Below are 14,323 nucleotides of genomic sequence, written 5' to 3' on the forward strand. Positions count from 1 at the left end.
TCCAACAGCACATTCCAGAGTGACATCCCTCCAGAGGACACCAGACTGCTAGTGCAGAAATATCTCAGAGAATTTCAAACAGCAAGTATTTGGAAAGCACAGTTGAGCTAGTAGCTACACTAACTGTAAGAGATTTTGATTAGGGATAATTCCCAGTAAATAAATATCATTGGTTGTGTGTCTTTTATTTAAGGTTAGATGGGAATAAGTTTCATAAATATTATTTTACATTAAAATACTAAGAAAATGAAAGTATACATCAATTCAGTGGACTTGGATACAACTATTAAAATAAACACAATAGCAGAAGAAAACAAAAAAAAGACATAATTTTAAGTTATGGTAATCAATGACAAAACATTAAAATCCAATCTAGGCATGAGCCATCAGCTTGTTCAAGACGTTCTTGTCATCTTCATTATTTCTATTCTCTAGTAGAATGCCCTGCTGGTTAAAGTCAGGTTTATTTGCTATTCCGCACAGCGTTATCTCTGACCAAGCAACTCACTTCATAACCAATGAAGTGCAGTAGGAACCATGTTAGCTGCTAGCTGACTGGCAAGCAGGTTCATGCTTAGTAGCTTTCATGCACAGGCCAGGAATATCTACCTAGGGAATGGTTCCACATGCAGTGGGCTGGGTCCTCCTAAATCAATTAACAATCAAGACAATCCCCCACAAACATCACACACACACACACACACACACACACACACACACACACACACACACACCAATCTTATCTAGATAATCCCTCAGTTGAAACTCTCTTCCCAGATGATCTAAGTTGTGTCAAGTTGGCAGTTAAAGCTACCCAGACAGGGTTGGGGATTTAGCTCAGTGGTAGAGTGCTTGCCTAGCAAGCACAAGGCCCTGGGTTCGGTCCCCAGTGCCGGGTGGTAGGGGGGGAGCTACCCAGACAACCAAATAATGAAATATTTGGCCAAGAAAAAAAAAATAAAAGTGAAACTTTGTAAATGTTGTTTTTATTTCCTCAGATGGAGTGATGAGGTGAGAACATACCCAAGATGTGTGAGTAAGCAGTTTAGGCTGAGCCCAGGGCATTTACTTCGCTGTTCTAACTATTCCTAGACCTAAGGCTAGAAGTTTATAACCTCTGTACAATCTAATCTTCCAAGATGACTAATTCAATCCAGCTTCTCTCTGCTTCTACCTGAATTGCTCTGCCTAGCTTTATACTAACTTTGGCAATATTTTCTAGTCTTATGGTTCCTTCTCAGTCTCTGGCTAATTCTGTGTCTAACTCGTTCTCTCTGTAACCTATCTCTGTAAAACTGTCCCAGTAAAACTACCATACATACACACCACACACCTATTTCTCTCTCACACTGCTTCTAAGTAGCCCCTCTTCCTGTGTTATTCTCCTGTGAGTTAGATAGATCCTGTCTCTCACTCTGACTTCTGTCAAATCTTTCTCTGATTTGTCACTTTGTCTGCCCTTCAGTTAGATGTCACTTTCAAACATGGCTGCTTCCGTCTACAAACTAACCTTACCTTCATTGTTAGGGATTAAAGGTGGATACTAAGGGCATGTCTGTCTGTATTCCAGTCAGATCCAGGGCATGTCTGCATTCTGGCTGGATCATATCTTTAAACATGGTTTCTTGCTAGAGCAGCCATGTTGCTGAATTAAAATTCCTCTACAAAACTTATATACCTATATACCTTGACAAGTTCATATACATATGTAATGTATTTTGGTTAGTTTTACACACACCACCATTACCTTCTCCCATTCCTCTCCCTGTCCAGTGAGTCCTAACCCTAATCCAACCTCTAACCTTTCACTCCCATCCTAACTCCTACCTTTCACCCTAACCAGGCATGTACATAGTACACATGTACACATACAGGCAAAGCACTCAGACACAGACACATGGAATAAAATAAATCTTATTAAGGCAGATAAAACTGATGTACTGGTTGTTAAATAACCAGTGCTTGAAGGCCAAAGCCAAACAAAGACATAAAAAGGCTAAGAAGATAACCAATATTTTGATGCTCAGCTTCTACAATAAGCCAAGGTCCTTCAAAGAGGACCTTGGAACTTGGGCCAGTCACCTGTCCTCTTCATCAGAAAGACTGAGACCCAAGGTTGAGTTCTAACCAGTGTGTATCCTACTGTTGAGAGTCACTGGAAAGGAAATGAGATGGTGACTAATATTTCTAAGGGAAATGACATGGTCAGGGAAACCTTGACCCATCCCAGCCGGAAGTACAAGAAGGAAGTGGGGAAAAGGCCAGGGAGTAAAAGGGTTCCTTGTGAGGCACTAAAATTAACTCCTGAAATGTTCTTAAGTAACTAAACACAACAAGAGAACAGCTTATTGGGATGGAGAGATGGCTCAATGGTTAAAAGCACCGATTGCTCTTCCAGAGGTCCTGAGTTCATTTCCCAGCAACCACATACATGGTGGCTCACAACCCTCTGTAATTGGATCCGATGCCCTCTTCTGGTGTGTCTGAAGATAGGTACAGTGTACCCATATGCTTAAAATCTTTTAAAAAAAATTAAAAAGGGCTTATTTTTGGCCAACTCTTATTACTAAGCACCCAACAGAAAAACCTGAGAAATTCTAGCAAGTCTCTGGTCACACCACGGTGTCCTAACTCACAGGCATGAGAAGTCTATTTCCCAGTCCCCATAATGTACCAGTGAGCCTGTTTTGACTAGCTACCACTGCTATTTTGATGTGTGTGTGTGTGTGTGTGTGTGTGTGTGTGTGTGTGTGTGTGTGTGTGAGAGAGAGAGAGAGAGAGAGAGAGAGAGAGAGAGAGAGAGAGAGAACCCCTCTGATAAAGATGAACTTCTTGGGCTGTTCATACCTGGAAACCTAGTACTCCAGAAGCTGAGGCAAGAGGATTATACACTCAACAGCAGCCTGGGCTGAATGAGCCCATGTTCAAAAAAACAACAAACGTAACTTCTTATGTAAGTCTGCTTGCAGGATAAAAATATCAGTATAAATATTCTAACTACTAAAATAAGGAAACAAACTTTAAAAGTATGCATTCTAATTACTAATAGGCTTTGTACATTAGGGATTATCTAAAAGCCAGCCCCTATAAAGAAAATAAATAAGTAAAAACACTAGGTCTGCAGATGAAGGTCAAATCCTGAGACCTGTTGTAACAGTTGTATGAAGATATCTGTGCTACTTAAATGCCTCAGGGGTTGAGGCCCTCCAACTCTCTGTGTAACCCAAGACAATCTTGTGCAGTTTTATGGCTGCTGAGTATCAGACCCAGGGTCTTTTCCACACTAGCTATACTTACTAAGCTGTGTCCCCAGCCCTTTCTCTTTAATTTTTAACTCTTCTGACAGTAGAATTAAAGATCTGACTTCTTTTTAGCAGACTGACAACTGACTAACTATGGGCCTGTTGTTTTGGTTGGTTAGTGTTGGGTTTGGTTTTGTCTGTGTTTGTTCTTTGTTTGCTTTCAACAGGATCCGGAAGTTGCTATATAGCCCGAGAGGCCTTGAACTTCTGACCCCCCTGTCTTACGAAATGGGAGTACAGACACACATCTGTTGCTAAGAAGCTGTTTTTTATTTTACATAAACTCTGAAGACATAAAACAAGGAGTTCACAGGCTTTTAAAAGACTACCTATCAGACCAGCCAGAGTTACACAGAGAGAGGCTCTGTTTCCAAAACGCATGAAAAATAAAATAAGACAATCTAGTTCCAAGACCAAAATCAGCTGTACCCACCCCAGGATATGCCTTTCAAGGGACTGGTTCTTACAGAAGCCATCTGGAAAAATCACATTCCTTGCTCCTGGCGTGATTTTCATTAAGAAAAATACTTAAAGCTCTAACTAAAACAGCACTATTTTTAAAGGATGTAAAAACTACAACAGATTGTGCTGGCTGGCCTACCACTCTAAATTCCTTAGCCAGTGTTGTAATAAAAAAGTGAAAGCTGGGCCTGGTGGCAAATGACCTTAGTTCCCACACTTGAGAGGTGCAGCCAGGAGAATTAGCAATTCAAGACTGTCCTCAGCTACATAGTGAACTGAAGGCCAGCCTGGGCTACAATGAAACCCTCTCTCAAAAGAAACAAAAACAAAACAACAGCCCCATCCCACCCCACCCCACACCCCCACCCCCAGAAAAGAAAGTACATCAGATTTCTTATTGTCCTAACAGGGAAAGATCTTTGGGTTCCTAAGCACCACCTGTTTTGTTTTTATTAACATATATCAGTTATATAAAATAATCAGTTTAATTATGACATTTGTGTGTGACTATATATGGAGTAGGTGTGGTCTTGCTGGAGTGGGTGTGTCAATGTGGGTATGGACTTAAAGACCCTCATCCTATTTGGAAGCAAACAGTCTTCCAGTGGCCTTCAGGTAGAGATGTAGAACTCTCAGCTTCTCCTACACCATGTCTTCTTGGATGCTGCCATGTTCCCACCTTGATGATACTGGAGTTAACCTCCGAACCTGTAAGCCAGCCCCAATTAAATGTTGTCCTTTGTAAGAGTTGCCTGGGTCATGGTGTCTCTTCACAGCAGAAAAACCCTAAGATAGATAGATAGATAGATAGATAGATAGATAGATAGATAGATAGATAGATAGATAGATAGATATCCTTTGATTAAATCCTAATACTTTCTCTAATTCCCATATCAATTGTAGCTAAGTAGATATAAATATTAAAGAGAAATACAGGAAAGGCAAATATCTATGTCCTACTTTATTTTTCTATTGCTGTGATTAAAAACTGACCAAAAGCAACTCGAAGAAAGGATTTATTTCAACTTACAGGTCATATAGCCCATCAGTGAGAAAAGCCAAGGCGGAAACTCAAGCCAGGAGCCTGTAGCAGAAACCACAAAGGAATGCTACCTAGCGGCTTGCTCATGGGCTCCCTAGCAACCTTTCTTAGACAACACAGACCCACCTCCATCAATTAGCAGTTTTAAAAAATGCCCAACAGACATGCTCGAAGCCCTATCTGACCAGTGCAATTCTTCAACTGACCTCTTCCCAGTGTGTCAAACTGATGTTTGAAGCTATGACATGCACATAAATATAGCCAAACTGGATGTATAGCAATGCTGTAAAACTTCACATGAGTCTTATCATTTTGGGAACCATTCCATTATTCTGTTTTTATATTTATTTATTTATTTTACTTTATGTGTACAAGTGTTTGGCCTGCATGTTTAGACTGTGTGTGTGTATATAACTGGTGCCCACAAAGGTCAATAGTGATGGATACCCTGGAGTTACAGATGGCTGTGAGCTGCCATGTGGGTACTGAAAAATCAAACCTGGAAAAGCAGCAAGTGTTCCTAATCACTGAGACATCTCTCCAGTCCCACCACTATCTTACTTTTGGTTTTGACCTTAAACTCTAATACTCTTCTGTCCACCTCCTGAACGATGGCTACCACAGTCAGTTTCCACTTTTGATATTTGACCCCTCTTAAATCTGCTCTGGTCTTCCAGAGGTCAGCAGTTCCAGGTCAACATAATGCTCGCTACTGGCTTCTCAACCCATCTTAAGACCAAGCATCTATACCTTCAATTTCTTCCCATTGAATCAAACACCAAGAGATTTCTAGCTGGGCATGATGGCGTACACCTTTAATCCCAGTGTTTGGAAGGGAAAGACAGGTGGATCTCTGCTGAGTTCAAGGCCAGTCTGGACTACATAGTGAGTTTCAGAGCAGCCAGAGCCCCATAGTGAGAGCCTGTCTCAAAAATTAAAAGAAGAGGTTTCTATGAAATCCAAAGCTAAGTAGAGGCAACACTACCGACTTGAACCACTACAGAAGATAAAAGACCTCCACCCTACTCCCCAGTTAATACTGACGGGGAGATGGGAAGAGTGAAGTAGATGAAGACCCTCCTGGAGACAAGAGGTTTTTAATTAATATTCCATGAAAGTAAAAATATGTCTCTTCCTTCATCAGTAATGTATGAGATGTGCCCTTCCTTCTCCTATTCTTATCACAAGGACAAAACTCTGACAGGTTCTGGCCAATACTCTGATGTTCCCAAAAGTGAACTGGCTACTGGTGTGTATCTAAGCATGAGAAAAAATGATTACATGACAAATAAAATTGTCTTTTAACTTTGTGTGTGTTCGTGCATGCGTGCGTGTGTGTGTGTGTGTGTGCGCGTAGTGAATCCTGGGTAGTGAATCCTGACCCTCTGCAAGAACAGTACACATTCTTGATGGCTGAGCCATCTCTCTAGTTCCAAAAAGTCTTTTTATAAGTATCATCCACATGCCTACTGGAAAGTTACAAAATGAAAGAGTACTTAGCAACCTGATAAAACTCTACTTCCTCCTCTAATTCAGGACAACTTCAATCTCTTGTAATCAGTACTGTCCTCTTCTCCTTGACCCACTCCTCTTCTTTAAAGCTTCTGCCTGACAGCCTATGTCCCATGACTCGTCTTTCATCCTCTAATCATTGGGAGCACAAGTTACCTCATATCGCATATCAGTGACAATGTCTAGTCAACACATAACTGTACTCTTTGCCCTCAGAATCTATAAATTTGGAGGGAGGGGTCTGCTCTGTATTTTTTTTTTCAGATTATAATTACATCTTTTCTCCTTCCCCTTTCTAAACCCTCCCATACATGCCTCCTTGCTCTTTTTCAAACTCATGATGTGGAGGTTTGAATAGAAAATGGCCCCCATAGGCTCACAGGAAGTGGCATTATTAGGAAGTGTGGTCTTGTTGGAGGAAGTGTGTCACTTGGGGTGGGCTTTGAGGTTTCAGCTACTCAGGCCAGGCCCAGTCTCTCTTCTCTGCCTCTCTTCCTACTGCCTGCCAATCCAGATGTAAAACTCTCAGCTCCCTCTCCAGCACTATGTTTGTCTGCACACTGCCATGCTTCCCGCCATGATGATAATGGACTAAACCTCTGAACCAGTAAGCCAGCCTCAATTCACTGTTTTCTTCACAGCAATAGAAAGCAACACATATGTGGCCTCTTCTCTCATTTTTGTTAAATGTGTAAGTGGGGGGAAGGAGGCATAAGCTTTTCAGGACTGGCCATTTGGTAATTAGTATGCTCATTCCTGAGGGAGGCTGTTTCTCCTGCTCTTGGAATTCCTCAGTTGCCTGTGACTCAGAGTAGTGCAGAGAAGTCTCACATTAGCATGACCATTTCCTTGTCCATACATTAGCATGTCTATTGCCTTCCTTGTTCGGCTGGTGTTTAGGCAGTCATGCTGGTGATACTTTGTGGGTGTAGCTTCTGATATTCCAAGGAGACTCAATCTGGGCACAGTCCCTATCCCTCTGGCTCTTACTCTCTCTCTCTGTCCTCTCTTCTGCAATGCTCCCTGAGCTGTGTTCAGGATTTAGTTATGTTGTAGATGTAGCACTGGGACTGGGCTCCACAACTCTTCCCTTTACCAATTATGAATTTCTGTTATGGTCTTGGTCTGTTGCAAGGAGAAATTTCCTTGATGAAGAATGAGTACCACACTTACCTGAGTACAGAACGACAAATATTCAGATGTAATTAGGGAAAATGCCAGTTTAGTAAAAAGTAGTAGTTACAGGCTCTCCTCCAAGATCCATGACTGCACATTCTGTGGGTAACTGGCCAGATTTCCAGTAACTTGTGTTACTTTAAACCACTAACTTTATGGTGATTTTTTTATGTGGCAGCAAAAAAGTACTATAAAGCACATACTAATTCCTTAACCAGAAGCAGCCAGAACACACTGTGTAATAGCTAAGGAAGTTTCTGTTAATGGTGGGTAAGTAGAGCTCCTTAAATGCAATTGTCACTCAAGAATGGATGCTGGAATAAAGAGGAGCAAAAGTTGTGAACCTCAGAAATACTCTGTAGTGGGTAGAGAGCTTTCTGCACACGCATCAGAACCTGACTTCAGATCTCCGGCAACCCAGCAACCCCAGAGTTGGGCGTGGGGTAGAGACTAGCCGCTGCAGGTGGGGAGTGCTACTTGCTGGCCAATCAATCTAACCAGTAAGCGTATAGCAATGTGCATAAGAATGCCCCCTACAGGGGGTTGGGGATTTAGCTCAGTGGTAGAGCGCTTGCCTAGGAAGCGCAAGGCCCTGGGTTCAGTCCCCAGCTCCGGAAAAAAAAAAAAGAACCAAGAATGCCCCCTACAGGCTCATGTAGTCGAATGTTTGGTCCCTAGTTGATGGAACTGTCTTGGAAAGGACATGGAATTGTGACCTTGTTAGAAGAGGTGTGTCACTGATGGTGGGCTTTGAGGCCCAGTTGGTGTAAGTCTCTGAGTCTCTCTCCCTCTCCCTCCTCCCCTCTCTCCGCCTCTAACTTTCCGATAAGATGTGAGCTGTCAGCTACTGCTGCAGTGCCATGCCTGCCTAACTGCTACCATGCTCCCACGGTGACGGCCACAGACTCACCGTCTGAAACTGTAAGTGAGGCCCCAATTAAATGCCTTCTTAAATAAGTTGCCTTGGTCATGGTGTTTCTTCACAACAACTGAGATAACACAGGTTCAAGGTTTAGTAGGAAACTGCCTCAGAATATATCAGATGAAAAACATTTTTTAATTAATAAAAAAGGTCCAGAGAATGAAAGGGGAAGACTCCCAAAGTTGTCTCTCTCTCACACACACACACACACCACATACAAGTAGGCATGCATACACCACACACACACACAATCTGACATCACATATACCATCAACATTCAATCCACTGCTCTGTTAGCTTTGTTTACTGTTATATGAGTCTTCCTTATTTAGTCTGCTGTACTAGAGGTTAACAAAGAACAATGAAGATTAAAAAGAATTTAAAACAAACCATATGACTTTCATTTAATTTTAATTTTTAAAGAGACTGTCTTGTCCAGGCTGGAATGTAGTGATTATTCACACCATTTAACTAATTTAACTACTATTTAAACTAATTTTGTATGTTGTCGCCTTGAATCTCCTACTTATTAACTAAGTAACCTTCCCCAAACAACTCATGGGACAGTTTCCCCTGAATAAATGAAAGGCTTAGAGTAGCCCTTAATGTTTCTTCTGCTATGATTTCTATGATTTTATAAAATGTCCCCATAAAATGTCCCCAGAAAGTGGATTTGATGCCTTTGTTTTGTTTTGTTTTGTTTTTTTGAGTAGCCCAGGCTATCCTAGAATTTACTCTGCAGACCAGACTGGCTCGAACTCAGAGATCCACCTGCCTCTGCCTCCTGAGTGCTGGGATTAAAGGTGTGCACCACCATAAATGGCCCAGATGTATCTTTTTAAATAGTCATCATGGCCAACAGTAGTGGCACATGCCTGTAGGCTGAGGCAGGAGGATTGCTCCAAGTCCAGGGGTTCTGGACCCACCATGTGGGTGCTATGCTTATCAGGTGTCAGAACTAAGTCTGACATCAACGTGGTGACCTCACTGGAGCAGACCAACAGTCTGCTAAGAAATAGTGAGGCAGGAAACCTGAGTGGATCCAAATCCCAGTGCTAATCAGTAGTTGGACGGAGCCTTGGGAATAGTCACTGCATTCCAGGCCGGATGAGAGAGTCTCTTTAAAAATTAAAACTAAGTGAAAATCACATGGCTTATATACAGTTTTTAAAAGGTCAGCAAGGTGTCTCAGAAGGTAAAGGTGCTTGCCACACAAGACCAGCAATCTGAATTAATCCCTAGAACCCCCGAGAACGTGAGAGAAGAAAACCAACTCCACAAAGTTGTCCTCCGACCTGGCCGGGGGGGGGGGGGGGGGGAGTGGGGGGGGCAGCACAGGGTGCACATGCATACACACACACACAATTGCTAAACAATTAAAAAAAATCTCACTGCTCCCTCTCCTTATTCTGCCTCAGGAAAATACCACTACAAGAAGTTTTCTGAGAAAACCACAAAGCACAGCTTTCCACACTTAGAGCTTACTTTAATCCATTGAACAAAAGCACAAAGAAACTAGGTATGCCTTCTGAGGCCAGAAGAGGGACACACACACACACACACACACACACACACACCCGAACTGGAAGCCACCATGTGGGTGCTGGGAATCAAACCCAGGGCCTCAGGAAATGTAACCCTCATGCTCTTAATCACTGAACCAACTCTCCAGTCACTGATATTTCATTTTTTACAGAGAAAATTTCCCTCCATTGTTCTCAATTATACATTAATTTTAAATATAGACTCTCTTACTCTGCAGTCTTGACTTCTCCTAAAACAAAATTAAGCCATAAATCTCAAGGGGAAATGTTATTACTTTGAGGTGGGGCCTCACTATGTAGCCAGGCTGGCCTTCAACACTCAATCCTCTTGTCTCAACCTTGTCGGAAGCAAAATTTTTGATTGAAAATTTTAATCATCAATTCTCATTATTGCCAATCTAAAGTGAAAAGCAATCTTAAGAGGGCAGTGAGCAATTAAAACAACTTTTAATAAGTACAGAGATCACCCTGGTGAACGATGGGGTGGAGGACCTTCGATACAAATATGTCACCCTCATTTATGCCCAATATGAGAATGGTAAGGATGACTATGTAAAGGTCCTACCCGGGCACCTAAAGTTAAGACCCTATTGTCCCAGAACCACAGAGGCAAAGCCTTCATCATGGGTGATCAGATCTCCTTCGCTAATTACAATTTGCTGATATACCAAGGCCTGGCACTTGGTTGCCTAAACGCCTTCCCCCCATGCCCCCAATTCTCCTATATGGCACTTCTCAGAGCCCAAGATCAGGCTTTCCTGTCCTTCCTCAGGCATGTGAACCATCCCAGCAACAGTGAGGGTGAGGGTCAGGAGAAACAGCTGGACCCCCTTTTTCCAGGAAGAGTTTGTAAGACAGGGGAAAAATAAATATTACCTTAAATTTAAAGATAATAAATCATTCATCTGAGTGAATGATCCAAAGGGATCAGTACAAGAAAAAAAATGATCAAGATACAGAAAAGAAGGGGCTGGGGATTTAGCTCAGTGGTAGAGCGCTTACCTAGGAAGCGCAAGGCCATGGGTCCCCAGCTCCGGAAAAAAAAAAAAGAACCAAAAAAAGATACAGAAAAGAAAAAAGGCAAGATTGTATTCTATGTGGGAGCACGTGTAGAATCAGAGAAAATAAAACCCTATAGGCTTAGCAAGGTTAATTGGGAGCCAAGAGTGACTGTCATAAACAGGACAAAAGTCATGCCATTTGGTCTGGGACCTTACTGTACCCCACTTGATCACCTGGAAAGCTTCACCCTTGGGGTCCCGGGATACACTCAGTGCACTGTCTGTCACGTGGCAGCACACGTTAAGAAAGGAAAAAAGAAAGCTGATGAATTGGGTCAAAAAAAACATAAGTTATCTTTTTGAGTTGATATATTTCAATATTTAAAATGAAGAAATTTTAAAGAGTTTATCTTAAAACTTGATAAATTTAAAACATTTTTGACTGGGTCAAATATGTATTACTTTGGGCTGTGACCTCAGTCAATAACTGCCCATGATCATTCCAAAGATTAAATTATAATTTAATTTAGCCCTCTGGGGTTTGAATGTACCTATGTATTTTAATTATATTTGGTGCATACTATAAATAATAAATGGTACACATATATTTCCAAAAAAAGAAAAGAAAAGAAAAGAAAAGGTGTCAAGAAAGTCCACACACCTATCCAGAGGTCGCTCAACACCTCCACTCCCGGCCTCCTCCTGAGAAACATGCCCTTCGCAGGGAATTCAAACAGGGAGGACCGGGCGCGGGTAGGAGCTGCGCGTGCGCGCTGAGGTGGCCGCCCACCCGCAAGCCGCCGCGCTTCCGACTGCCGTCCGACCGGCTTGAGCCCGCCCACGAGGCCATGCACAAAAAGAAAAACAAAAAGTACGTAGGGCGGCCCCCACGTTCGCGCTGAACCGTAACGAATGCAGTCCTAACGCTCCCCAAGCCGACAGCCGCGGCTGTCCTCACTTCCGAGTGGGCGGGCCCTCCACACGCAGTGAGACAGCCCTATGGTTCACGGCTATCTCTTGGCGCCGCTGGGAAGGCGGGAGGGCAAGAGCCAGGTCTGCGACCAGAAACCAGGTTAGGTGATGGCTCCCCAAACACAGCAAGGACGGGGCTCTAGGACCCGAATGGACCCCCTTTTCTCTCTCTCCCCATCCACACTGAAGCTCCAGCCACTCCCATGTCCCAGCCGCCCTACCCAAAGGAGCTGCGAGTCACTGCAGGCCCCGCCCACTCGGCCCTGGCGCGCGTGCACTGGTTGTTACACTAAAGTGTCTCCGCCTTAGCTCCTTCCCCGTAGCAGCGATGGCCGAGTGGTTAAGGCGTTGGACTTGAAATCCAATGGGGTCTCCCCGCGCAGGTTCGAACCCTGCTCGCTGCGGAAGCGGGTGCTTCATATTTTTAACTCTTTTAAAAATACAGGACTACTTCAACCCGTAATCTTCCCACCGCTTGTCCCGCATTTGCAATTATAGAATGCCTAAAGATCATTAAATGTCAATTATACGAGCTACCCTGCTCATATCGTGGGAAGAAATCTTCTCTCCTAAAACGCAAGAAAGCAGGTGTAGAACCTTGGTGTTAATACGAAGGACAGACTCGAAAAATAGAAATATGAACGCTGAATACTGATGTAAATCTCTGGGCTTTCCCAGGAAGGCAAGCTATTGTCCAAGTGTAACTAAGGTGGTGTGAAATGGGGAGTTTTTTAAAAATAGTTCTACTTGTAACGTACGCTAAAGTCCACATAGCGCATGTAGCCATTGCGCGTGTTCTGCCTTTTGACGCAGGTTTCACTCTATTTGCCTAGTTAGATCCCAAATTTTTGGACGCAAGACATCTGCCCGCAGCACTTTGATCCCAGAGAGGCCAGCGCTACCCAGGCACTGGGAGCACTTGAAAGGATGCTAGTGGTGCAGTTGCATTGCCAAATGCAAACTCATCACTGGTTAGAAACACTCCCTGGTGTTGTGTGGCTCTTTCTCCTGAAGTCAGGAGAGAAGCAAGGGAAAATTACAAAGCCCAAGAGGCTGAGAGAGCTACAGTTGGAGGGGAGAGATTCTGGTGGAGCCTTCTGCAAACTGATCAGGGAGCCCCAGCATAGATTCTACCCTGTAGAGGAAAAGGCAACAGAGAGAAAGATGCTAGCAGGTGTTACGATCTCTAACTGGTAAGATATGGGGGGGGGGGGGGGGGGGTGATTTTTTTAATAGGGTTTGCTGAATCGGTAATTGATTATTTATGCCTCACTCCTTATCTTAGTCTTTCTGTTCCTGCACAAACATCATGACCAAGAAGCAAGTTAGGGAAAGGTTTTATTCAGCTTACATTTCCACATTGCTGTTCATTACCAAAGGAAGTCAGGACTGGAACTCAAGCAGATCAGGAAGCAGGAACTGATACAAAGGCCATGGAGGGGTGCTGCTTACTGGCTTGCTTCCCCTGGCTTCCTCAGCTTGCTCTCTTATAGAACCCAAGACTACCAGCCCAGCACCCACAATGGGCTGGGTCCTCCCGCCTTGATCACTACTAGTTGAGAAAATACCTTACAGTTGGGTCTCATGGAGGCATTTCCTCAAGGGAGGCTCCTTTCTCTGTGATAACTCCAGCTCATGTCAAGTTGACATACAAAACCAGCCGCTACACTCCTTTAACAGGATAAATCAAGACTACAAAGATGAATTTCAAGACAAGACCCCTGCTTGCCTGAAAGGTGTTCCCCTCTTTTTCTTTTTCTTTTGAATTATTGATAGGCCTCCCAGAGTCACATGCTAACGAGTGTCTTTGGATGTTTTCTATGTTCACATGCAACTAAAACATCCTTTATTCTCTTGCCTTCACTTCTGTTCCTTCATTTGGAGACGGGGTCTACTCTCTCTAGAGGACTTCATCACCACTAAAATACAAATAAATATTATTTTATGTAGCTATCTATTTTTGAGATTGGATTTTTCTATGTAGCTCTGGCTGCCTGAAAGTCACTAAGCAGACTAGTGGGTCTCAAAGTCACAGAAATCCACCTGCCTGGGTTTCCCAAGTGGTGGGATCTGTGCCACCAAATTTTATTTTATATATATATATGTGTGTGTGTGTGTGTGTGTGTGTGTGTGTGTGCTCGCGCACACACATGCACATATACCTCGCATATGCAAGAAGTTATGTCCTGTTCAGGCTCCACTTCCCCACTTGTAATAGCGTAGTCAACCTCTGTCACAACTGGTGGATCCTGAGATGGGAAGGGAGGCCGGAACAGCTGGCAGTGGTGTTGGTTCGGGGTGGAAGCAGTGAAAGCTCACTTCAGATAATGGAAGCTTAAAAAGGAAACTTGGTTTTCTGAGCACTCAGGAAGGCGGCCAGTTCAGGATCT

General features: G+C 43.3%; 1 protein-coding gene and 1 non-coding gene across 7 annotated transcripts in view; one reads left to right on the top strand and one right to left on the bottom strand.

Moving 5' to 3' along the window:
* Ctnna3 (catenin alpha 3) overlaps nt 1-11,767 on the bottom strand; it is a 1,585,684-nt gene extending 1,573,917 nt beyond the window's left edge. For 3 of the 6 annotated variants that reach the window (XR_010060727.1, XM_063279292.1, XM_063279291.1), the window contains exon 1: nt 11,623-11,766. Coding sequence is in view for 5 of the 6 variants with exons in the window: in XM_063279292.1 (XP_063135362.1) it covers nt 11,623-11,674 (52 nt within the window). In the remaining variant the exon portion in view is untranslated. Of the gene's footprint in view, nt 1-11,622 lie in introns of all 6 variants that reach the window. The other 3 variants (XM_039099277.2, XM_039099280.2, XM_063279290.1) reach the window with 3 other exon arrangements.
* Nucleotides 11,768-12,255: 488 nt separating this feature from the next.
* Trnas-uga4 (transfer RNA serine (anticodon UGA) 4) lies at nt 12,256-12,337 on the top strand. The gene has a single exon. It is a non-coding gene; the product is annotated as a tRNA-Ser (tRNA).
* Nucleotides 12,338-14,323: the final 1,986 nt, after the last annotated feature.

The sequence above is a fragment of the Rattus norvegicus genome, chromosome 20 (assembly GCF_036323735.1).
Source record: "Rattus norvegicus strain BN/NHsdMcwi chromosome 20, GRCr8, whole genome shotgun sequence".
NCBI lineage: Eukaryota > Metazoa > Chordata > Mammalia > Rodentia > Muridae > Rattus > Rattus norvegicus.